Source organism: Lichenostomus cassidix, chromosome 9 (genome assembly GCF_008360975.1).
Source record: "Lichenostomus cassidix isolate B80296 chromosome 9, HeHo_3.0, whole genome shotgun sequence".
Taxonomy (NCBI): Eukaryota; Metazoa; Chordata; class Aves; order Passeriformes; family Meliphagidae; genus Lichenostomus; species Lichenostomus cassidix.
Genome location: NC_139490.1, coordinates 16464739 through 16490608, shown reverse-complemented (window position 1 = coordinate 16490608; position 25870 = coordinate 16464739). Strand labels below are relative to the sequence as shown.

At 37.0% G+C, this 25870-nt stretch overlaps 1 protein-coding gene across 1 annotated transcript in view; it reads right to left on the bottom strand.

The window, feature by feature from the left end:
• The window catches only part of CUL3 (cullin 3), a 54841-nt gene that overhangs the window by 10218 nt on the left and 18753 nt on the right, over positions 1-25870 (bottom strand). Inside the window, exons 2-10 of the mRNA XM_085069642.1 lie at positions 25304-25501; positions 17880-17993; positions 10934-11094; positions 9549-9663; positions 8025-8253; positions 6293-6438; positions 3254-3430; positions 2041-2211; positions 525-632 (exon numbers count right to left, since the gene is read on the bottom strand). Coding sequence (XP_084925768.1) covers positions 525-632; positions 2041-2211; positions 3254-3430; positions 6293-6438; positions 8025-8253; positions 9549-9663; positions 10934-11094; positions 17880-17993; positions 25304-25501 — 1419 coding nt within the window. The remainder of the gene's footprint in view (positions 1-524; positions 633-2040; positions 2212-3253; positions 3431-6292; positions 6439-8024; positions 8254-9548; positions 9664-10933; positions 11095-17879; positions 17994-25303; positions 25502-25870) is intronic.

Below are 25870 nucleotides of genomic sequence, written 5' to 3'. Positions count from 1 at the left end.
CTCTAAGCAAAAAATACACATCACGACCGGTGACGAACTTTGAAGAATGGGAAAGCTTGGAAAACATACATGGGAGTTGGCAGCTGGTTTCTGCAGTGGGGCACAGCTGGACGGGGCGGGCACAGCTGGACGGGGCGGGCACAGCTGGACGGGGCGGGCACAGCTGGACGGGGCGGGCACAGCTGGACGGGGCGGGCACAGCTGGACGGGACAGCCGCCGCGCGCCCCCTGGCGGTGCCGCCCGGCAGAGCCGCTGAGCCGCGCAGCCCTTTGGGCACACGTATTATACGGAACGAAATTGGCACTTCACAAGATGTGACTGAGCTCCCAGCCGACTCTGGCATTTCGGGAAATGCTAACCCGGTTTATAAGATAAGAAACACGGTAAAAGGAACATTCTGCTCAAGTTGACAAAGGCCTTCTCGGCACACGCATTTAGGAGCAAATGAAAAACCGCAAGCCTGGACGGAAGTGCAGGGTTTGTACTGAAGTAAAAGGACAAACACCCAGACCCCACCACTCACCCCTGTCGCCTGAAGATGTTGCCTGAACTCATCCATCGTTGTGTTTGAGATGCTCATGTCCCTGAACATTCCTTCCAGTTTCGACGTGAACTGACATCCACATTCAGTCTAAAAATACACAGAGTAACTTGTACCAGCACTGTGAAAACAAAGCTTCTGATACGCAAAATGCGAGGCTAAAAGTTGGCTTATAAATCCCCAGAATTATATTTGGGGGAATTTCCATTTGCATTACATTCAGCTCTTAGCAAAGTTTCCTACCTTGTATAAGGATCTAACCCTACACAGATGTTAACTTGCTTTCCTTCACTTTTCTCCACTATTGTATTTTTTATTTTGTTTTAGCTTTCTATGTAATGTTAAAAAAACCATAAAGGCTTATTAAATCAAGACATACACTTTCACCTGCTTTTCAGCACAATACTGTAAAGGGAAACGAACCCTATTTATATCACAAGGAAACTCCTGTTGTCCTAAGAGTGTTTTATTTTGCAGGCTGACTGCAGATTACCCAGCAAGATTGCTAGGCCTTGTGAGAATCAGGGACATCTGCACACAGACAGATGTGCACAAGCCTGTGCACTTCAGTTGCACAAGCAGGACTGTGTGCCCATTTCTAACACATCCTGTGATATATATAGGAAAGGTAAGCATGTTAAGTTTTAGCATGGTTTCCTAACCACTCTGCAGCTCTGTGAGAAAAGAGGGCACTTCATGTCCACTGATTTGTCTTGTGAATGTGTACCCTGTGCCTTCTGAATCACCAGGCTACAAGTCGTGGAGAGGTAACTGGGAAGGAAATAATACTCTGAAATTGGGAGAAATCTGATGCAAACAGGCTGCACTTACTGACAGAATATGAAGATCAAAAATAAGGATCAGTAAGTTTGATTTTAGGATCACTCTGCTTCAGAAGTTCCCTAGCCATTTATCTTGCCACTTAAGAAGCTGCAAGAGAACTTCCTTTAAGGTCTGTTCAGCTTTAGGCATTACTTTCTTCTCCATCTCTTGGTCTATTTAATCAATATTTAACCAGCTCAGGAAAACGTGTTTCTAGAGACTGATATGAACATATTTTTTTTCAAACTACTTAACCAAAAAGGAATTGAGCATTATCACCAGTCTGCTGATGGAGGCAACTAAAAAACAACACAAGCAATAACAAAATTGCACTGTGAGTGATAGAAAATCTAGGATAAACACAGTCTTATCTTCAAGTTCAGTCACTGCAATTGTCCTATTATTTAAAAAGTCTTAACTAACTTAGAAAAAAAAAAAGTTTTTTAGATTGCACTCTCATCACAGGGGCTTTTCAGCAATTCCTTCTTTTTATTTCCATGAAATATTCAGAAAAGCCTTTTGTATTTTCTGTTGGGGCTTTCAAAATCAACTCTGTATTTAGCAGCAATCAAGATTCACATTATCTATACATCTCACATAAAAACAGAAAAAAACATATCTATGAAAAACAGAAAAGAAAGAAAACCCCCTAAGAGGTATGCAAGTACTGTCTTACCTTTAATTTGGATATCATATTTTTCTCAGAATCATCTGAAACACTCTTGTTCGTGAGAAGTCTTCTTGCCAAGTGCTGCTTGTAATAGCGTTCAAAAACATCTTTCTCTTGCATAAACCTGAATAAAACCATTGCCTTATCCAAAATAGTTTCTACTTCTTGCTCTGTTAGCTGTAAAAGAAATAATTTGCTGGTCTTAATCTTCCAGCACAAGTGGCTTACACAACCTAAATACTTAAAGTAATTCACAGCAGCAGATGGTGTAACAGTGGCCAACAAAATTGGTTCAACATATGATGGACAGGCGAAAGAAAGGTGAACAAACTCAATAAAGTGGAACTAAGAATTAGATGTAAAAGGAAGGGAAAGGCAAGAGCAAGGGAGAAGGGAAACATTAAATGGGCAGAATGCCTTGATAAATACAGTAAAAGTTTCTGGGTAAGTTCTAAAAACCACCAAGAGAAATCAATATTAGAAGTAAGAAAAGTTAGTTTGGAATAGAAGCTTTTAACTGCTACAGCTTGTTTTGCAACACCTGTCTAGTGCAAATAAAATGATTATGTTTTATAAAAAACCAGAATTTACTATTTGATTCCCAAAGCATAAGTTGTGTGCGCTAATACTAAGTTTTATTCAGAGTCACTGAAGCTACAATTGAACCATCCTGTCCAGTTCTGGGTTCTCTACCTCAGAAAATTTCATGAAAGAAGCTAAGACTGAAAATAACAGATGTACTTAAATGACAGATATGGTAATAGCCCTCTGGTATGTAAAACCAGTAAAAAGCAGCAAAGACAAATCCTCTTCACTAATCAAATTAATTTTCAAAAGAAATGATTGTATCTTGAGAATAGCTGCCAAACGATAAATTTGAAACCTTAAATATCATGTAGGCAAAAAGATACTTAAGGTTTCAAAAGAAGGGAGCTGCAGAATCTACTACAACCTAATTGTTTTTGAGGAAGTATCTGCTAGAAGTAATTCAGATATGCTGCTTTAGAGGTAGGTGACAAGCCACACAGATCTTATACCTGATTTTTCTGTAAGTTTAAATCTAAAGTGTTATGAGGCCAAATGTGTTACACATACATTTTTAAAGGTAGTATTGCCATTTCTCTTAATATAAAAATGATTCTTAGAAAAGTAGCTAAGTTTAATTCCATCCAAATTCACAGAGCAAAAAGTATGATATTTTGAGCTGATTTATACTTACTCCCTTGACTCCCTTTTTCAGCTTATCATCAATAAATAACGAGAGGTACTCTGGAGACCTGGAGTTGAGGTTGAGGAAGTACTCAAAGTCACCCGCAATCGTCTGCTTGAAGAGTCGATCGTTATTGAAAGACTCTTGAAGGAAGCGATCGAACCTACTCTTCAAGTCCAGTAAACCCTTTCAAAAAAAGAAAAGAAAGAAAAACCATTTTCACTGATAGGAAGTTGTAAGCTGCGAAACAATAATAATAGATGAGGCCATAGAGAAGACCAGATCTACAGTCAGAGGTTCTGCAATACTCTCTGTTCATCATTGTTAGAAAGTATCTGAAATTTCATTTCCATTTCTATTGCTGCCATGAATCTCTTATAGAAAGCAATTTTCAGATAACTGGCTAAAATATTGGTGTCAAATACAAGTACAGTTTGCTATAATACACTTCTCAGATTAAGAAAGCTTTTTAAACACCCTTGTCAAACAGGTTGATTTCCTGTATTTTGAAATCTGCAACTTAAAGGAGGTATTTGTTGCACTCATTAAGCCTTTTCTATTTCAAAGAACACAAAGTCAGTATCATAAACACAGCATATGGGAAAGCTGAGGCTAAGCACCCATTAAGTGCATCCCTAGAGCTACTGAACAAGTCTGAGGAGAAAACACACTGCAACAACAGGCCTAAACTTGTCAGCATTTTTGTTTCCCTCTAATTTAATCCAGGGACATGCTCTGCATTATTCACTTGCATGCTCCTTGCCTATCATTAAGAGTCACCAGGAGCATGTGAAAGTTAGATACAAGCAACCTGAACTGAACCACTTCCTCTGAACTAAATCACTGGACTATTAAGCATCATTTTTAGGGTTTGCACCATTTTCATCCAGGGTTAAAGCAACTGAGTATACAAGGGGGACACAACTTAAAATCACCTGAGCACCTTGCTAAGTATATATGATACACACAGGTTTTAACTGAGACAGCATTTGGCAGGCAGGGGGAGAAAATTTCACTTGAAAGTTAGGTCATGGACAACCACTACCTGCAAAAACTGTCCAAGTTAAATGATATTTAAGTTTTCAGGTTTTTAAGAAGTTACTCATATGAGGTTACTTAAAGAAGCCATTCAAGAATTACTCAAAGAAGTAGTAATGTTTCTTAGGAACTCACCATCTCACTTAAAGGAATGGTCTTTAGACAGGCTAATTAATGCATATTAGAAATTTTAAATTCAAAGTAAATTCCACTATCTCTCTGTTTACCAAGGTTAGCTCATGTCTCCTCTCCAGGAGTACACCATCTGAACAACCTGGTGTTAAACAGGAGAAACTGTTAGTACCTTGAATTACAAAAGCATTTCAACATCCCTTCAAACTATTATAAAAAAGTTAAGTTTAATCCCCTGGCAATGCTTTTGCAATCCTCTTGCCAATTATGCTCAGATGATGTCATGTTGTGGAAGCAGCGCTGAGCTGTGATGGAGATTTTTTTCTTGATGGTTTAATGCAGCTTCCATGTCTGTCTCCTTAGTGGCATTGTCCTTGACAGATTCACATGAGCATGGCTGAGATGAGAAGGGAAAGGTGGTTTCTCAATTCATAGGTATTTCTCAGTTCTTCCACCATCTCAGTAGAAGTGGTGGATAAAGCTTTCTGGGGGTTTTTAAGTAATTGAGTATCAATCCCTGCCCTAGGACATCTTCATGAGATGCTGGGATCCATACTGAGGGGCTGAGCTCTGCCAAAGTACATGGGTATGGCTGCAAGTCTTCCTCAGCCTCATTTTGCTCTTTGCCTTTGTGACAGAAAATCTTGGTACTATCTTTATAATTTGAGTTTTTATATCTATCTTTCTCAGTTAAATTTTTTATGATAGCTCTTTAGGCCCATCAGGAGTGAAAATTACTTCAAAGTAATCCAGATACTTATTTTTCACATAATTTTACACCCCCCCCTTTTTTTTTTTTCTAAATCATACCACCACAAATGTAATAGTCCTTAATCATTAAACTTAATAATTTTTCAAGGGCACCCTCCCTTCTTTTTACCAGGCCTTGAAGAAGTGATTCTTATTCAAGCCTAGTAAGAAGTTTGCTTCAGCATTGCCAGAAAATTAATAATCCAATCAAAAATGTTTTTACACTCAAATGGCTTCTTCAAATAGTAACCAGTTCTAGCACAGTTACTGTTTTCAAACAAAACAGCACAGATTGACATACAACACTAAATGTTTCTCACGAAGAACAGACACAAGGACTTGAACCACACATTTTAAAAAACCTCAAACAATGTTTAATGAATACACACTTTCACATTAAATATAAAACATCTTCCAGCTATAGAAACACAGCTTTAAGGTTCAATGAACTCTAAAGATTTTATATGCAAATTTCAAACCATCTTCTAAGAGACAATGGAAGAGAAAAGATGACAAGTAGTTCTGAAGTATATTTTGTGATCTTGGTAAATTAATGGTACACATCACTTAGTGAGAGAGAGAATAAGAAAGAACACATCTTTTAACATGCAGAACTGTTCTGTTTCTCAGGGAGACAGAGAATGGAATGAGTAATTTGTTATGACTGATAAACACATTCACCTCTCAGTCACAGTTAAGCTTGCCATGAAATACTGCCATGTGATTTTTGCCTCAATAAACACCGATAGCTAATGTTAGATAAAATTAAACAAAGTGGACACTCAAAAGCTATTTGCCAGCAGATATACAACTCACTCTGGAGACAAAGCATTTAGGGTAATCCAAGAAGTTCCCAGTAGTTAGATAATTAGGCTGAATAAGTTGTTTATTAAAAGGATCTACTAAAAGCACAAAAACTTAGTATGTACTTTCCAAACAACTTAAGTAAAACTTCTAAACATGTCTGAAGATTCAGAGAATGTACATTTAAAAAAACCCTGTAAATATAGCTTATTAATAACAATCCCTTTTGAACCAATACCAACATATACCTTATAAATTGCGTAGGTGGTAAACTGCTAATGTGGGGACTGTGGGAAAGAAAAGGAAGTTAAAGTATTTAACTACCTGAATGTAGTCAACTGGATTCTTTCCTTCTCCCTCTTCAGATACCAGTGCTTTGCCTTGCTCTCTCAGGTATGAGCTCATGCACTCACACATCGTCTTCAGACCATTTGGCACACGGCTGAACAACTTGTACATGCAAGCAAGGTCTGCAAGCAAAAATGAGAGATTATGCAGGACACCTCTGTGTGTTACACTTCTGTAACTCATTCATCTCAGAGCTAAAGATGACAGTAGAAGTTCAGCCACTTGAGCCACAAAAAGCAGCTTGTAACAGCTCTGACACCAAATTCTTCTGATCTCCTCTTTCCTTTAGCCCTGACAACATGCTGACTGCAGGAGCCTCAAAATGAAAAGCAAAGACTGTATTCAATAATTCTGGGCTGTCTGTAGCAGGGCATCTGCTAATGCTAAAGGATAGTGAACCTATTGGAACTTCAGCAAGATTATGTTTTCCAGTAGTATTTAAGAATGTAGCTTCCAAGATTATAATTCCCAAAATCAAGCACTGTATCAAAAGCTGGTTGTTTTTTTTTTAAAGTACATTTAACCAAATAGGACAGCACTAATTAAATGCTTGTTTATGTATTAAAAGAAAAAACTGGCAAAACTTTAGGGTTTAATTCATATTTGTCTTAAAGCCAGTCATATAGTTTTAAACTACTATGTTTCATCCACCTAAAATAATGAGAAGTGGCTTAGGCTAAACATTGCTTTCCAAAGAACAATCCATCCTTGTACATTTATGCAAAATCTCACCTTCATAAAGCAGCATTTCCACTTTACTATTTAACTGAATCAAACCAAGGCCTATAAAAGTTAAACAAATTCCTATATTTTAAGAATACCCTTTAATATTCTTGCACCCTTGGCCTGAAGGCTGTCTAAACTGGATATTAAAGAAAAAAGTGTTAAGTACAGTATCATCACTTTCGTTTTCAACATAGTAGTTCTTTTTTTACAGCTAGGAAATGTGCTCACTTTGTGCTCTCACTATCACCTAGTAATTGTGAAGCTGCTTTAATGAACAAAGGCCATTAATCTAAGCAGCAAGGCTGCTCCCTATTCTCATGGCTTTAGTGTGAGCACTGATTTCTAAATATAGATACTACAATCCCTCTCTTCATTATGCTGCTTTAGAAACTTATGTTCTATTTCCATAATAGCTTTCATTCAGTCACTCTGTCCCACATTAACCTCTATGAGAGAAAAGCAAATCAAGCCAAGCCCTTCTGTTTCAACCACTTCAACAAGCTGCTTCTTATCCTTTAGAAATGGCCAACTCCTTTCTCCAACAATACTCCCTCCCCAAGAACTGATACTGCAAAGTTTCTGTTTAAGTCTTCTACTCAAAAACATTTTAAAATAACTGCCTGTAGGCCACAAAACCGTGATGCATTTTCACAGGTACATACTAGAGGAATGGAAATAATAAAATGGCTCGTGGAAAATTGGTGACAGAGACCACTGTAGTATATTTGTACTTTTCTTACAAAATACTTGGTTTACCGAAATAGTACCTGTATCTGGTACTAAACAGAAACAAGTTAAGGGCATGGGCTCTGTTTTAAGAGCCATCTAACACTCACTGAATATTCTCAGATGTTTGCAAACAGAGTCACTAAGTGTTTCCACAATTACACAGGAACACAAATGTTAAGCTTGACTTATCCCATGTTTAAAAATAATAAGCAGGGTCATTAGCATTTGTGCCTCACAAATGATGAAGTCTTACCTTCTGTCTTTCCATTTTTCAGCATATGAACTAGCCCAGAGTTCTCCATTTCCACTATAGTTTTCATATGCTTGGAAATAAGCTCCCTCTCAACAACTTTCACAATGGGTTCTTCCGTTGATTTATCCAGACAATGCATCACCCGTTCTATTTCTTCATTAATTCTAGCTTCTACTTTCTTTATATATACAGAAGCACTGTTTTCAGCTAAAAATTTCTGACTTTCCATCTGCAATGAACACAAATTAATACTTTAGACTTTTTTGTCAAGGGTAAAAACATGTCAGATCAGCATTTATAAGCAAGTTCAAATCAAACACAGCATGTCCAACACATCCAAGATTTACATACACACTTAAAACAAAATAAAGGTTCTATTATGCTAAATGTGTTACACAAGGAGGAACTTGCAATATAAACAAGGTGTTTTTCCTACTAAAACAACCCAAGCCTAACTAGTTTCTGGTTACCAACTAGAGTTTTAGCTATAGGTTCAAAGAAAATGAAGATGGGGAAAGGAAAGGATCAAAGATTCCTTCCAAATACCAGTTTCTGACAGTTTTCATTTTCATTACTGACAATGCTGAGCACATAATTTCATGCCAAACTGTTTTTATTCACACTGGTCAGCAGAGTCTTTGGAGAAAAGATGGCGTATTTTTCAGGCAGAGATAAGTAATAGAACTTAAATGAAAGTAATTATTTTTCTTAACTTTATATAAGCACCAGTGGAAAGCAGAACACAATGACACTTAAATGGCTGTGGAACATATGCTTCTGCTTTCCAAGGAACTTTGGAGATCAGAGCATCTGACAGTTAATCCTGCATGAGAATTGGGAGACTCACAAATTATCTTATCTAGGTATCTTTTATGGTGATTTTAAAATTTCTATCGATTTCCAGCAACAGATGATCATGATTACACTCAACAAGCATTCAACTGGTTTACTCCTCCAACTATCTCACAGAACCCCCCTCAGAAAATATTTGGAATGTATTATTTGGTGGCTGATCAACAATTGATCATAGATACCCTCAACTTGATAACCAAGTGGAGAGCCACTTGGTTATGCTCAATTCCTTGACTTGGTTTACTTTACTACAAAAAAAAAAACTCACAAATGTGGAAACTATGAAGGAAACAAAGTTTCCTGAAAGGCAATTTGACAGGTTTCCCAGGCTGAAACCTTTCTTTGAACCTTTCACGCTACTGGTATTTCAAAAAGACTGTGGGGGCAAAGAAGAGGTAGGCTAAGTTGCATGAAATAGCCTAAAGTAGGCACAAGATTAGCAAGATGATTACTTTACATGTTATTGGCACCCATAGCTCGAAACTACATTCAAATTAGGCTAATTCTGTAAAATCTGTGTTACTTTTTCCTGCAAAGTTAGTGACTATTTTTTTATTTCATTTAAAGGAGATGGACATACTCATCAAAAAGCAACAAATATTTGAAGTACCACCAGATAATTCCAGAGAGTTACAACAATATTTCAAATATGGTATTAGAATATTGCTATACCTGAAAAAATTCTGCAGACATCTCCAAAAACGGAGCCTCAAAGTCTTCTTCATAGACTGACCTTCCTTCAAGACCTAGAATCATTAACATCTGGCAAGCATTTCTTATTGCGCCTCTGCCAAAAAGTAAGGTGTGAACAGCTTGAGAAATCTACGTGCTTGAAAGACAGAGTACACAGCAGAATAACAACTCATAACACAATATTGACTTTAATAAAATGTAGTAATAGAAAGTCAATTCTAATTTGTTCAGTACATGACATTTTCAAGAACACTCAAGAAACGAGGTTGTTTGGTTTTGTTCAAAACTAAAGAGCTGACGATGATTATTAATTATTTTAAATGCAATTATAGGGACACAGGTGTCAAGCTCTACTAAGTCATAAAATGATGAAGAACATATTTCAACATAGAAGAAATTAACCCAAAATACTACTTCAAAGAAAACTGCACACATAGGTCAGAACTGAGCAATTCAAAACAACTGCACACATGGAAGTTGCTATGCAAAGTTCGAGGTTTTTGGTTGGTTGGCTGTTTAAAAAATACACAAAAAATAAAAATCAAAAAACCCACCCAACTGAACACGAAATAAAACCCACCAAAATTCAAATATATCAGCAAGTTAATGAAAACAAGAATTGGATCTAGAAAAAGATTCCACTTTCTGGCAGTAGGGGACAATACACAGCTGTAGCTGGGGAGTATTTTTCTTTTCTGAAATTGCATGCTGGGCAACTTAGTCACAGAACTGCAGCCAGAGTAGCAAAGAGTTTACATATCCCTACATGCAACAGCTGTTCTGAAACTGGAGAAGCACAAAAAACCTTGCAAATCTGCAGTTCCTTCAGCTGTAGTATCTGCAGTGGGTGGTACAAAACTCCACTTCCATTGAAGTGACCAAGGAAGCTGAGAAACATATTTAAAAATTAGAGATGCAACAGAACTGCTGAAAAACAAATTGATCAAAATATGAGGAAAAGGAACTGGAATTAAAAGAGAGAATCTAATAAATAAATAAAAAGATACAAGAAAATTAAACAACCTCTCAGTATGGAGGAATTACAAGGGAGCAAGAGGCAGAAAGTTGTCAAACTCTTTGTAACCAAATGCTCTGGCCCAGCATGATAATGGAGACATTTGATGAAGTTTTAATAAAAAAACACAAGATAAATATTAAAAAATATATTAACAAGCTTCCCTGTTTACCACCATGCTAAAATATAATATACAAAGGAATATGTTACTCCAGAATACGGAGAAACTTTAGCTGTGATCACAAATGTAGTCTTAAGTACTGAATTATTTGTGTATGTTCTTAGGTCCCTCTTTAAAAACTGACAGGTATTATGTACAACCAAAGACATTCACTTACAAACATCTTACCTGTCTACAACTTCTCCTTTTCTCTCTCTTGCAATCATATCCAGCAGAGTTTGCCTCAGGTGATCCCTGATGCAGCCATAACGCACGACTTGATCTCGAAAGATGATCAGGCCCAAGTTGTAGACATTCTCCACATTGTTTTGTTGCACATACACTCGGTCCTACAGCAAGGGCAGAAACAGCAATAAAACTGTGAATTCAGTGCACCTATGCTATTCAAAAGTACAAGAGGTTGATTATTTCTCTGTAGTGGAAATATGACCAAATGTATCTTTTCTCTGTCTTAACAGAAATTATGCATACCCTCAAAATTTAAAAAAATCAGTCCCATTTTACAAAACTTCATTTACACTGAAAGTTCTACTTGGCTTAGGAGCATAAACACAGGATTTATAACTAAAGCATGCCAGAGCAGATCTACAGCCTTCCCACTTTTTAGTCTGGGTGCAGAGGAACCTTCAACTACTGACAAAATCCATAGCACTATTTGCAAGAGATTTTACTTACCTACTCAAACCGTTCCATCCATCTCTTTCTGATCTTTAAGTAAAATTATTTAATTTCCACCCCCTCCCCCTGTGCATCTTCCTGTTAGGCAAAAAACCGTCAATACTCAGTGAATTTCCTGAAATAGCATCATTAGCTAAAGAGCAGCAAATATAGAGCCAAAACAAGAAGAGTTACAATCAAAATCTTTATTAATTAGTACTGCAAAATTGGACATAAGGACTTCTATAGACATCCCTCCCCAAATTCACTTTCATTCAACTTGAGCAATATTTCAAAACCTTGTTATGTTTGATTATAATTTCACCCATGTAACCCCCCAAAAAAAGAAGAGGCAGAGAAGGAAGTATTTTTTACATTTCAATGTATGTTTAAATTCTATCTCCCTACATAATCTCCGTCTATAAGGATCAAGCTCCTCAAACACCCTTTTTTTATCCACCTACATTTAAAAACCCAATGCTGATCCTCAGATCTGCATTTAAAGACTGCATAGCCCAAAATCCATCACAGAGAATTGACTGAATGTTAAGCAGACCCCAAGTCTCTTACTGCTACCCACAGAAACACTTCAAAAATTCATCTGTTCTTTCCTAGTCCTCTCTCCCAACTTAGAAAAAAGGAAGGCTATTAATAAAGTCACTAGCAGACAGAAAATGCATGTATTTGATTAACAGCCACTGCTAGGTAAGACCACTTAAAACAATATTAAGAACAGAAGAACTGTGAGTTTTTACAACCCCTTTCTGAGATGAGCTATCATTGTTTTTGTTAATTTCTGTCAGGGCACAATCCATTCCTCTAATATCATAGTTTGGGCAATTACTAAAAATACTGCTTTGCTACCATTTAAGCATCAGGACAATGATTTTAGAAAAAGCTACAAGTTTTGTACCCACTCACAGATCTGGCTGGGATGAGGTTTTCTAAAAATGTACCCAGTTATAACAAAACAATAATACTAAAAAATAATCAAATTCGATAAAAGATGATGGTCAATTAATGAAATTGTGTATAAAGATTAGCTTCTCCACTGGTTCCATTACTATCTTAAGTGCTTTATCACACTCAGAATTAAAGAGTAAAGCTCCTCAAACACCTGGAAAATAAAACCATTAAAAGAACAAATGTTATGCTTCAGACTATGGAAAAAATATTCCAAAACGGCAAGTTTACATAAATTCCGCAATTTCAAAAAATAAGAAGCAACAACACACAATTTAGCAGCTGAATTCACATGACAAAATTCTTCATATAATAATTATATGCCAGATTGCCACTCGCTGACCAGAGGAAAGCAAAACACCAGGTTCTGCAATTAATGAGTGAGTTCCTGCTCTCTGCCTTCAAACAGGCAGCACTTAAATGAGAAAACAAGATGGCAACAGCTCAGATATGCCTACTCTGTGGCTCCAGAAGAAAGCTCAACTCTGTCTCAAAGCAAAACATTTACTAATTGGTCTCATGAAGTCAGTTTAGTGACGTGTGGTGGGCTAGATCTTTAGAATAGGTTACTTTTGTTTTTCTGTTATTTGGAAACAGGGCTGTTTATTTCACTTCCTTATTTACAGACTTGCATCAAGAACAGAAGTAAATGATTCTCAAGTAAGACAAGCTTAAAACACATTTTCAAAAAGATGAAAGAGCAAATTAAAAAGTAGTGTCCAATACTATATAACTTGAAGAGAAAAAAATGTAATTATTTAAAAAAATATTCAGGCCTCTGAAGCACAGGCAGCAGGGTATCTAAAAGGATTAAAGCCATGGACATGACTCATCTGCATAGCTTCTGTACTGCCATTGTCAAATAGTAACTCCTCTCAGTTTATCAGCAGCCTCTGTAGTAAGCCAAACCTCTCTACAATACCCAAACCAGAGCAACAACATTAACATTTCTGATGCTGCTGATCTGCTCACCCTTGGTAACAGATCACATTTGCTAGAAGCTCTCCCAATCTAAAAAAAAAAAAACCAACAAGCATAGAAAGCCCCATTTGGGAACAGGTTTGACTGACAAGCCTACACAGTACTGAACAGAAATCACTTCCCACAGGGAGGAGCAGTTGGTGCTCAAAGGCAAGAGTAACTTTCAGGAGACAAGGATGGAGTTTCAGACAGCAATTATTCATAAATTACAATCCTGCTTACACTGCTGAATAATTCTGATCTGAAGTTACCTACTGTGATTTACCAATAGCCACATTTTACCCATCTGTGCATGGATGCACTACCTGGATGATGCAGCAGCCTCCAGACATCCTTGTGTATATAGTAAGTGTCTTTGATCCTAGCTCTGGAAATAAGAACAACACTTTTCCCTATTACCTTGTGTGTGTAAGCCACGGACAATCAGAGTCATCCGTCAAAACTCACATATCCAACCTGTCAGTGCTGGCCTAAAAAAAAGACACCAGCTTTGTGTACAGCACAGGTGAGAAGGGAATGCTCTGCCCTCTGAAAAATCCACAGCTGTATTTGCAGGAGCAATTGTTCATTTCTGACAATTCAGTTTCAGTGTGTAACTGGCACTACCCATCCGCCTGTAATGCAGCCAGGGGTGTGACTGCTGCGCTCATATACCTGGAAGTGCTTTAAATTTAGCAAGCACAAGTAGTAAAGAAGAGACACCACAGAACCCAGTTTAACCCAGCTGCCATTAGACATTCTAAGAATACACATACTCATGTTGCTTGAAGAAAAGCCCAAGCAACTCCACCTCCATTGCTCCCATTCCATACAGCAGCTAAATAAAGCCCACTGTAGGTATGTTTACTGATGCTGCTGCTGTGAGGCTGAATTTCAGATATGCCCAAAAGTACTTCACTACTTCAACATGACTTAGTACATGACTTAGCAAAGATGCTACTTAGCACATGACTTTACTGCTCAGTACCCCACTGCTTGTTGCAGACAGTGCCAGAATTTACAGACTATTACATCTACTCTGGCACCAATTACTGCAGCCTAAACATGTAAAAAGGAAGAGAGCTCGTGCTATAGCCTACAGAATCCAGTGGAACTACATAAACTTGAAATTCAGTCAGGGAAACTGGAATGTCTCAAAATAATCAAGACAGATCTTCATTGTGCAAAAGGTTGCAAAACCTTACACTACACCTGCAACAGAACTGAAACCAACAGACTTTTAGCACAGAGTATTCACAAGAGACAAGGTTATACACATTTTTAAAAACACAACTGTAAGACAAACTTGAGGATGTCTTGTGGAAGAGGTTCTGCACAAACAATAAAATACTGCCATAACCTCAAACAGCAAGTATTCCAGTCATTAAGCACCAAAATGCACAAACCCCACTGTAGAAAACACATGCATTTCTAAAAAAGCTCTATTTGAATTGATTTTTATTTTAAAAGTGGCAAAATTAATCAGAAGGAAGAAATGAAGATGGTTTGAATAGGTGTTTGTTTTGACTTAAATCATATGGGAGCCAATGGGTGAAACAAATGGAAAGCAAACATGGCATTAAAACAGATATAGTTGAGTTTAAGATGTACAATCACTAGGCTGAAGCAAGAATTCAAGAGAGTAAGACCAGAATTCAAGAGGATGTTAAATGTTTTACTTTCACTGATGTCACACTGTGTCCTGCTGGGCAATAGGTACATTTCCTGAAACTGATGGGTAATTGAGATGGCCTACAAAATAAGAGAAGGACTGGGTCATGCTTTACTTACAAACTGATGATAATTGCATATACTTCTGGTAGAACACAAGCATATCAATTAACAGTGCCTGGTGATCCAGTTTATACAGTGTTTGGTGCTTTTTTTAGATAAAATATTTTTAACCTCAGTTATATTAGCTGTGCTTGAATAAAAATGTATAAACAACTTCTGGCATAAGCATATAGTTATAAACCTACATATCATCCAGATTCAACATCAGAAATAAGAATAAATCAATCCTCATATTAAAAAGTTTTTGAAATTTGCATCTTTGAAAAGCAGTCAGATCTGATCTTTCACAGGTGCTTTATAATTTTGTGATACTGGCAGCTTTTCCAAACTTTTTGTATGAATACATATTTAAGACTGGGAGTTTCTTACTCTTAGCCTCTTTTGAATGAAGAAAATTATGTTTGACTCAAGAGGACATCCCAGTGACAAAAGTGAAACTGCAAATCTTTAAAAGTAGTCCTGTTTTAAACAATTGTTTCTACTTTAATGTGTAATCAAAGGATATATTATTGACAATTTGTCTTATGTCCCTCCAAGTCAATGAAAAGGAGGGAGTCTGCCCATTGTATCAGATCTTCACATCAGTTCTACCTAATAAAGATTTAAATTTTAACTATAAAACCCATATTACATCACAGAGGTTTAACAAACATCAGTGCCCTAAAGTTTATATAAGCATTTTGAAAGAAAATTTTGTTCTATTTTTACTGTTATAGTAAAAGTATATTTTATTGTAGTTTAATTGTTTCTGTGGTTCTTATTTTGGTACAAGGGAAAAAAAAAAAATCAGTGGGAGGCAAATAATTAGTCAAGCACAGGGCTCAACTGAACACCCACTTGAAATAATTAGGAACTGTCAAAAAGCACACAGAAGGCTACATAGTCCAGAAGTATTCAAGCTTATTTATTATTCTGTTCTGAATCTGAAAGATAACCAATGAAGTTCAACGTACACTTGTAGGAATTTTGAAGGTTTCCACCTCCTGAAATTTCAGTGAAAAAGGCTTACTGGATGTTTGGACAGCACTCACAAGCTTCACAACAAAGTCAAGGCATTACTCTTCTGTGCACAAAAACCATACAGGAAATGGCTCTCCTCTCTCCCAGCAGTGGTAACTGAAGCAGGCAATCCTTCCTCAAGGAAAAAGTTTTTGGCCTTTAATATACTGCTGAAGCCACTAAAACAAGGAAAGCTTATAAGCCAGTTTTCTCTGCCCCTGTTTAAAGGATTAGAAATCATTGATTTTAAGAGCAGCACACATTGCATTATCCATTACTTTGGACCATCCAGCACCTTCTGTGCAGAAATAACATAGAATATTTGGCTAAAACACAACAGCTACTCTCCTAGAAAGCTCTGGATTCCATCTTCTAACCTTTCTGAAAATTCACCACTAGCTTTGGTAGATTGCTCCAATCATTAACTATTCTTGAAGATATTCAGGTGCAGCTAGCAGCAATTGATTTGTATTTGTCCTTCACAAACAGATTAGAAAGTCCAAGATTTCTCATAGCAAAGACAGTACATCTTCAAAATAATCTGTCCTGCCTTTTGGCAAGATAAGATACACAAATCATTCAGTGTCACTGAAGACATTTTATCCAGCCCTCTGTCTTTTGTGATGTAGTCTTTTCACTACTGAAATAAAACAAATGAACTACCCCAACATGAAGGCAAATAAATCAATTAAAAAAAAAAAGTTTGTGATTCCATAATTACTCCAAATTCTTTGACTTTTAGTAGCTTATTTACCAAAGAGGACTTCACAGCTAATACAACCGTGGTCAAAGTCACAGCATGACATCTTTAACAGCAACAAGACAAGATCTTGACTCCACTTGTTAGCAAATAGAGTACAATTCCAGTTAACCTGCTTTTTGGATCAAAAAAGTCCAATTACTGTATGTCCTTCACTGCCAAGTACTGCATCAATTATAATATTTAGGATATTTTGCAGAGGAAAAAAATTTACACAAAAAACACAGCACCTCAATACTTCCTTTTGAAGTCAAAACCTTTGTCTAGAAGCTAAGCAAAAATACTCCCCTGCATCCTAGAACACCCCCAGCATTATAGGAATATAAATACATATCAACTACCTAAAGCATAACACAATCCAGATAAAAATGCCATGCCCTCTCTCTTAAAAAAAAAAAAAAAGCCTTTTCTGTTGGCTACATGCTCTCAGTTTCTTACCTGTAACCAAAGATTATACTCTACTGTACACCGCTTAATCTTTTACACAAGTTCTTGATGAACAGCAAAGAATCCAACTAGAATTTAACACTCAAGGACACACACTGTACCTAAGCAAAGTTAACCTCTTCAAATCCTAAGTCTTAAAGAACAACTACACTGGAAGTTTCACGAGGCTTTACACCACAGTGCTTTCCACAATAAGAGAACACCTCCAGCTGAACCAACATCTATAATCTGACAGAATGGGTCTGACTAGCTTATTTTTTAAGAACTGCAAATTTTTTAAGAACTGCATCCATTTTTTAATATCAGTTTTTTAAGTGATAATGAGATAACCTAAATGATGAATCCAATTACAATTTCCCAAACACCTGTAGCAGTCTTGCACACGCACAGAAAATTCAAAACAAGAGACAGAGAGCAGTATTTGGAAAAAGACTGGTAAGCATGTCTTGGCTTTTACCCCTCTGGTTTATTTGCTTGAATTTGTCAAAGACACTTTACTGCACTGTTAAATATGTGAAATAGCAGAACACCCACCATATACATCAGAATGTCTCTAATCATCACCATTGCTGTTTGATGATCATTCCACGCTTGGTTTAGTGTTTGTAGAAAGTTGTTATTCAAGGAGTTTAACACATCTTCTCGCACCTGAAGGAAAAAAAAAGATACATTGACAAACTCAAGTCAGTTTCTCCTGCAGCATTTAAATCTTAAACTTAGCTTCAGCACAAAAATTCTTGCTCCTCTATGGACTTGAATTTTGCAAACCAGTTCTTGCTTTTCCTGGGTGCTAACCATCCCTACCTTGTATTTCCCATCTGTGGAAAAAGAAGTAAGAAAAATCAGACTAAAAACAAAAGCAAAAAAATAAATATGGGTATTAAATTTTAAAGGAATTTCTGAAATCTCAAATGTTAAAAAGAGTTTTTGACAACTCCTCAGAGCTTTTATTTCCTGTGCTATAATGTTTCAATTGCTGGTAATTTTACTATCACAAGTAATTTCAGAACATTGGGTAGTAGTAAATGCTACAAATAGGAACAAGTACAGGTGGAAAATTGACCATGATGACATTTAGAGAGACAAGCTGAGATAGCATAAAGATACAGCAAACAACAGTTCTGAAAGGAACCAATTGCTTGGTAAAGACCAGACTCTTATATTAACAGCAACAAGACTTCACAGAGAAAAGAAAGACATCTTTGTTTTTTATGAATGTATTTGCAAGTTGATTAATGTGTCTCATCAACTTCAGACTTTATGCCTCTTTGCCACTACTCTCCCTACTAATAAAAAAATTCATCCAGTTTATATTTTGATTTTATGCAGTAGGCACATATTGCTGTGCTCAGACTTGAAACTAATGTCAAAGAGAAACCTGTGGGAATGTAAAAAAAATTCCAGAGTTAATAAAATGTGGGAATTGACTTTTGACATAACATGCAAAATATATATTCTGCCCTCTGTTGTAACCAAACACAATGTTCACATTTATTGATTTGCACTGATACTTGGGTGATAGTGTACAGAGAATTCCAACAGGGAAACAAAACACACATGCCACATGCAGCCACAAGCTGCACCAACATCTCTTGCAACCACCTGACAGGCATCATTCTGCATTTCAGTTTTATTAAGTCATTAGGCCAAAACAGAGTAACAGAATTCTGTCTGCCACATTACAATACACACTCACAAACTTAGATGAGCAAAGCAGAGACAGAGCATGGCATAATCATCCAACACAATGGTGTCAAGAAGCTCTAGAAACTTATCCCAATAATATTCACCTTGTTCCTGCATCCAGGCAATAGAAGTATGCCTAGGCTGTTCAAAGCTTTCTTACATCTTCAAACACCTACTCTGCAGACCTGAGCAAGGCCTCTCCTCCTTGCTTTTGGAAAACATAATATGCAATTATATGCACTGCTTAGCTGCCTCATTCTTTCTGATCACGATCATCATTTACCCTTTGGTCTCCCAAATGTGTGCTCTGTTGTCACTCAACCTAGGTAGTTTTTAGCCAAAACATAAATATGCATTAAAAAATTCTGCAGACATTCTTGTCAAGAGTACACAGAATCTCCCAGAACAAGAGAAACATGACATGGTTGCTTTCACTTCTTTGGTCAGTATTGAAGAACGCTGGAAACATTATTTGGTAGCTCATCCACATTGATAAAATTCACCAAAGCATGGTTAGATTATAAGCACAAATAACCAAGGGTAGTTACTGATCAATTTTATGATATCCTTTATTTTAACAACACAGAGGCAGTGTGCCTTTCTAACTGCACACATCCCACATTCATCACTGTAATCCTGCTGGGCCAGCCAGTGCCAAGTCACACAGCAGCTGCTAACAAAAGGGGGTGGATATTTGCTACCAGGTAGCAGTGACAACTTGCCTTTGTCTTCCAAGCAGACACCTGCACCCTCTGCAATAGTGACACCTCTGCTCCATAGGGTATGTCACATGGATTTCTGGAAATGTACTTGAAATTCATGAATAGGTGCTGTACAATGGAACTACCTTCAGTTTCCCTGTGAAGCTTCTCAGTGATATTCTCCTATGTTTATTTTAAACTGCACAGAGGTTTGGAAAGCCATTCTTTCAGCTGCTACAAAAGCCAACCAAACTATTGCCAAGCAAATTATTGCTTACATCAACTTTACATTTAACAAGTGTTCAACACTTTCCTTGTATGGGCCATTAATTCAGCAATATTACAGGGAAACTGCTATAATGCACAAAACATCTTAGCCATGTAAAGGTGCAGTCACACCACTTTGGTGGAATAAATTATTTGAAGTAAAAAAATGTGCATACCCACACTCTTCTAACAAGAGACACAGCTGCTACTCTGCCAAAGCCTTAGAAAATGTCAGTCTCGAAGATTTTTATCAGCAGGATATTACTTACAATTAGCTGAGCTTGTAGTGATTTCTGTGACACTATTTGCAGTTATAAAGTAAATTGCAGGGAAAGCCAGCTTAAACAGGGTTGTCCATATACAGACTTACTTGAAAATAAGATCTTCTTTTGTTGTAAGGGTGAAATCTTGTGTATAATTTTAGGTCCATCTGTATTTTATACTGTATACAACACTTTAGGAAATACAGAAACCTTCACCCAAATAAAAGTAGTTTGTTGGCATAAGCTTTCAATACCTTTAAGTAACTCTTTATTAAGTGTACACAAAGAAGACTTATGGCCTACTATTTCTTCCTTACAGTGAATACTGCTGCCTGATGCAGCAGCACAAATAGTTCAATTATGTAATTTCCACTACTGTAAGGACAGCCAGAACCTCCTGAGGGGAGCAGCAGTACAGAACAGCACTTTCTGAACTAAGGCCTCAAGCTCTCAGAACTTTTACTATAGAGTTTCTTCTAGAAAAATCCAAGCAGTCTAAAAGATAGTATTCTAAAATCTTAGGAGTCCCAAGTAGGTTAATGGATTGACTACCAGAAATGTTTGTTCATCCCTGCAGCTGCTATCCTACCGCTGAAAGGAAAAAATCAAACACTGAAGAATACTAGGGATTCTGAACTGTTATGTACTTTCAAGCAATTCCCTCACATCCTTTTGCCCTCCATATAATAGCAGACTTGCTCAAGATCATCTGAAAACATCATTAAGAAAATATAAAGGCAGATAACACTTCATGCATTGTCAGTCAGGCTTACAGTACTCTCTAATGCTCAATAGGTAATTTGCCTCCTACACAACTTCTCATGTCATTCCTCCCTTTTTCATTGATGTTATGGAAATAATTTCAAACTCCCTGATGGAGATGACTCTCATCTCTCCCTTTTCTCTGCAACACTAAGATAGTAAATTTTAAAGCTTGCAAAGGATCCCAAACGTAACTTTCTAAGTCCCAGAGTAGACACACTTTTCAGCCCGTATCTTTTGCACCAGCATCTCACAGCATTCCTTCTGCACTGAACACTGCCAGCTCTGTGCCCTCCTGACCAAAGATGTTCTCACATGCCTGCCTGTACTGTTATTCTGAAATAGCAGGTACTGGTACTGTCCCTGAGGGACACACTTGGCACTGATGGCCACTGGAATTCTGAGCTGTTGACCACAACCAATGGATGAGACCACCCAACCAATTTCTTATCTATTGAACTCTACTCACTGAATCCATGTCTCTCCAATTCAGAAAGAAGGAGGTTGTGGGGGATCATGTCTGCAGCTTTACAGACATCCAGAGAAACGACATTTGCAGCTCTCCCCTTGTTTACTGACATGGTCACTCCATCATTGGCAGCCACTGGGTTGGCCAGGCAAGACTTGTCCTTGGTGAAACTGTGCTGGCTGTCCCAAATCACCTCCCTGTCATCCATGTACCTTAGCATAGCTCCTAGGAGGATCTGTTCCATGATCCTCCCAGACACAGAGGTGAGGCTGACAGGTTGCAATTGCCAGGGTCTTCCTTTCTACCATTTTGAAAGACGAGTACAATGTTTCCTCTTTCAATCACCTGGAACTTCACCCAATTGCCATGACATTCTCAAATACCACGGAGAGTGGCTTGTCTACATCAGTCAATCACCTCAGGATTCTGGGATGTACCTTCTTGGGTCCCACTGACTTATGCATAAAAGGAACATTAAAAATATTATCCTGTAGCTTTTTAACTTCAACTGTTTTTTATTGTAACACAAGTGATGTTTTTTATCAGCAAACAGTTTAGAGAGTTGTAAACTAAGCTCAGTGTGTTTAAAAAAACTAAACATTTGTGTGAAGTAATAACTGACTAGGCTTGAAAATTTTGAAGGAGGACCATCAAGTTACAAGATTGTCAATGGGCAAGAATGGGAGAAATCTGTGAAGCACCAGATGCACAGGTATTCAATACTTGAATTAAGATGAAAGGTTTCAGTACTTTCAAAATCCAACAGTATTTTTAAATAGCTCTATATGTAATATACTTAAATGATGTCAATACGGAGGTAAAGACAAGCTTTAGCATGTTCTTAACCCCATAATAAAAACAAGGTAGTTCAAGACAGCTGACTCCTCTCAGTGACGCAGAGTACCTGGCTTACTACTGCCTTCACCACACAGCCAGAACCTGGTGATTTTTAACTACAAAACATTGGGGTTCTGCAAGTCCAAAACTAAGCACCCTTGATAACTCACTTGCATGCACCTTGTATTGATTATATTTGCACCTATTATTTTATTTACAATTAAATTAAGCTGTAAAGACAATGCAGTGTATTATGTTTTCTTGTTGAGAAGTTAAATACTTTTCTCATTAGTGTTTCGTTATTAATTGAAATGCTGAATAAGCACAACTTTCACCTGGCAATTAAATAATCATAAAGCATAAATACAGCCTTTAACCATGCCTTGCCAAAAATGAAAGTATGTGCTTTCCAAGCTTTAAAACTACTTGTAGAAACAACTGAACATATACATTGCCTCTACTTAGTCTCTTCATCTATTCTTAATTAACCAGCATGACTGGAATACCACAGGAATGCAGCTTTTTTCTAAAAAGATAACCTGGAGTTGTGGGCAGCAAATGACAATTATGGCTCAACGATTATTGCAATTTCAAATCTGGAGTTGGCTCCTCAGCAGTGTTCCCTGAACTGAATACGGTTTTTCAGTATAATCTATTCACCTGTGAACATTTCCATTTTATAAAAGTTACAAAATTTAATGAGCAATATTTCAGTTGACAAAATCCCCCTCTTCCAAATTCTAGCACGCATCACTGATTCTCTGAATAGAAGTTTTACAAAGACTTGTGATGAGAGCATTTATTGTTCATTAGCTACTTAAAATTTACCAGAGAATTGCTCTTGGAAAGAGACAGCAAACATAAAAGATTTTGCTAAAATTTCTATGAAAAAATGTGAGGTTAAACAATACTTTATCTATCTTACAACAAGTACTAATGGCACAACTCTAAGATGTCTTTACAGAACTGAACCTATTCTTGACAAACAATGCACTATTTTTTTCCATACATCCATTAGTGCCTCAACATAATGTGTCTCAGCAAACACTCAAAAGAGACAAGCAGTAGCTTTGAGCCTATGAAAGTTTTTGTCATTGTTCAGAAATTTTTGGCATAAGTCACATTTTTTTAGTCTTTTCCTTGGATTACTTAATTTATAGGCTGACTAAAAAACTTAGCCTTTTTAACTCCACAGCAATTAACTACTAAAACTCAGTTAGTCTTTTTATTTGAAAAAGCTTTGGTCATCTATTTTTATGTTACCCACACACATGGATATAAATTGATTAATTACATTAAAGATCAGTATCCTAGGTCACCAGAGAAGATTCTTTTTAAAGCATCAGATACAAGAGTGTTAAGTGCCAGAAAGGCACTTCTCTATGCTGCTGGCTGTGCAGTCCTCTCAGCCTCCGCACTGAAAGTACAAACTCAGAATCTGCTCATTTGTCAGTTTGCTACAATCAGCACTTCAGAATCATTAATGCAGCAAATGGATAATTTTTAATATGCAAAATAGCTCGGAACTATGATACGTTGTAGAATACCCAGGAACAAAAATAAGCCTCCCTCAAATTAAACCAGGATAAACTAAAGCCTAGGAATAATAAAAGTTTAGTGTTAAGATTAAGTGCATAGGCATATACAAGAACAAGGCACAAAAAGCCTCAGCCATTTGCCACATTTTATATGAATAGTACAGATTATGAATGCACAGATAATGAAACCAGAACTGTTTGAGAGTCACAGATGTGCTACAATTATAGAAAAGAACTGCAAATTATTTAGCCACTTCATAGAGGATGTCTCCTCTGCTGCAAACAGTAAAAAAGCCCCACATTCAAAGCAGTTTTAGACTATACTTGTCTGGACCACACCTTTTAAAAAGAAGATTTTAGAAAAGAAATAACACATCTCCGCCACAGCATTAACTTCAGTTGGAATGCACAAAAAACTCCCCAAGCATCCTGCATTATTTAGCCATAAATGTCCCATCCATGCTCTGTAATTCAGCCAGAACTAATCATCCAAGACACATGATGGTGTATGACTCTCCTTTTCAGATGCTGTAAAAGCAGAACAAAAATCTGAAACTCCATTTGAACCCACAGGCAGAACATGGGATCAAAATGGACACTTATCTCTCTGCAAAGATAGGCAGCTATGGATCCTCCTGCAAGGAGTAAGGCAGGCATCTCCCCTAGGCTTAGAATCTTATTGCCACTAAATATTACCTGGACTCCTAAAAAGTGAATTTAAACTTTTTTCAATTACGTATTTATTAATCAATTCTAAACTTCTCTCCAAGACTGAAGAGGTGGTTCCATGGTTTAACATGAGACCTGAAGATTCCTCTTCTTATACAACTTCAGAAACAGAAAGTTTCTGCATGTCATTTTGACTGACTTACATGGTTTTGCAAAGGCTGAAACAGCAGTGTGAACTACTCAGGATTTCTGTTATTGCTGAGCTGCTGGTTTTGAACAGTGCCTACTGCCTCTTTAAACAGCATAATCCCAGCACAACTGTCTCATTAACTTGTGAATTAGTTCATTAGCCCATAACGAACAGGTTCTTACAGTGGTATTTAAGTTGTTCCATAGATGAAAAAACTGATTGGCAAACAACCCAAAATTTGGCCCAAGAAAGTCACAAAAGAGCACCAAAAATTCCACAAACCTTAAAAAAAAATTACCAGCTCTTAACAGTTATTCTTCAAAAAAAGTTGTTTCCTCTAACACACTTTCCAATATGTCCTACGGCCTGCCTTCCATCAGTAACTTACAACAAACAGCATCTGGAAAATGAAAGCATTTGAGCTTGATGCTACCTCTATGCTACCATTTTTGAGAGAAGCTACACAACTACAACACAAGGCAACATCATCATAAAGTTAGATTTTCTGCCATTTACGTAACTGTTCAGAATTCTTTCATATAAGACACTTGTATTTTAATTGATAAATGGACAAACCTTGTTTATTAGATGCTCAGTGACTACTTCTCTTAGTCCAGTGTAGAGTTTTTCACCATGTTTATGCAACACCATTGTATAAGCATTTCTATACAGCTCCTCAAAACTGAGACCACTATTGTTCTTTCGCTGGATCTCTTGGATTGCATTTTTCAGAAGATCCCAAATGCTGTTCACATATTTCTCATCCATAGTCATCTGTAAAAAGAAAACATTACGTTATTGTTTAGAATAAAAAAAAAAGAACGTAGATAATGAGGTAATTGCTCTGCCCCATCTTGTTGATTCCATTATCACAAGATTTCTCAGACTTTATTAAAAGAAAAACAGTATTTATGAAACTAGTACAGATTTCAAGAAATATTTATGAAAACTGTAATTTGTAAAAGTTCAATGGTTTTTCATTTCAGAGCTGCAAATCCTCAGAATCCAACCCCAGAGCCTTTGCAGCTGGAAAGGCAGGTAAACATGGGCACAAGCCTCTTCCCTACTCTTCCTCCACAGTGTTAACAGTGACAGATGGTTAACTCTCATTCCATATTAACACATTACTTGGCACTTCATAAA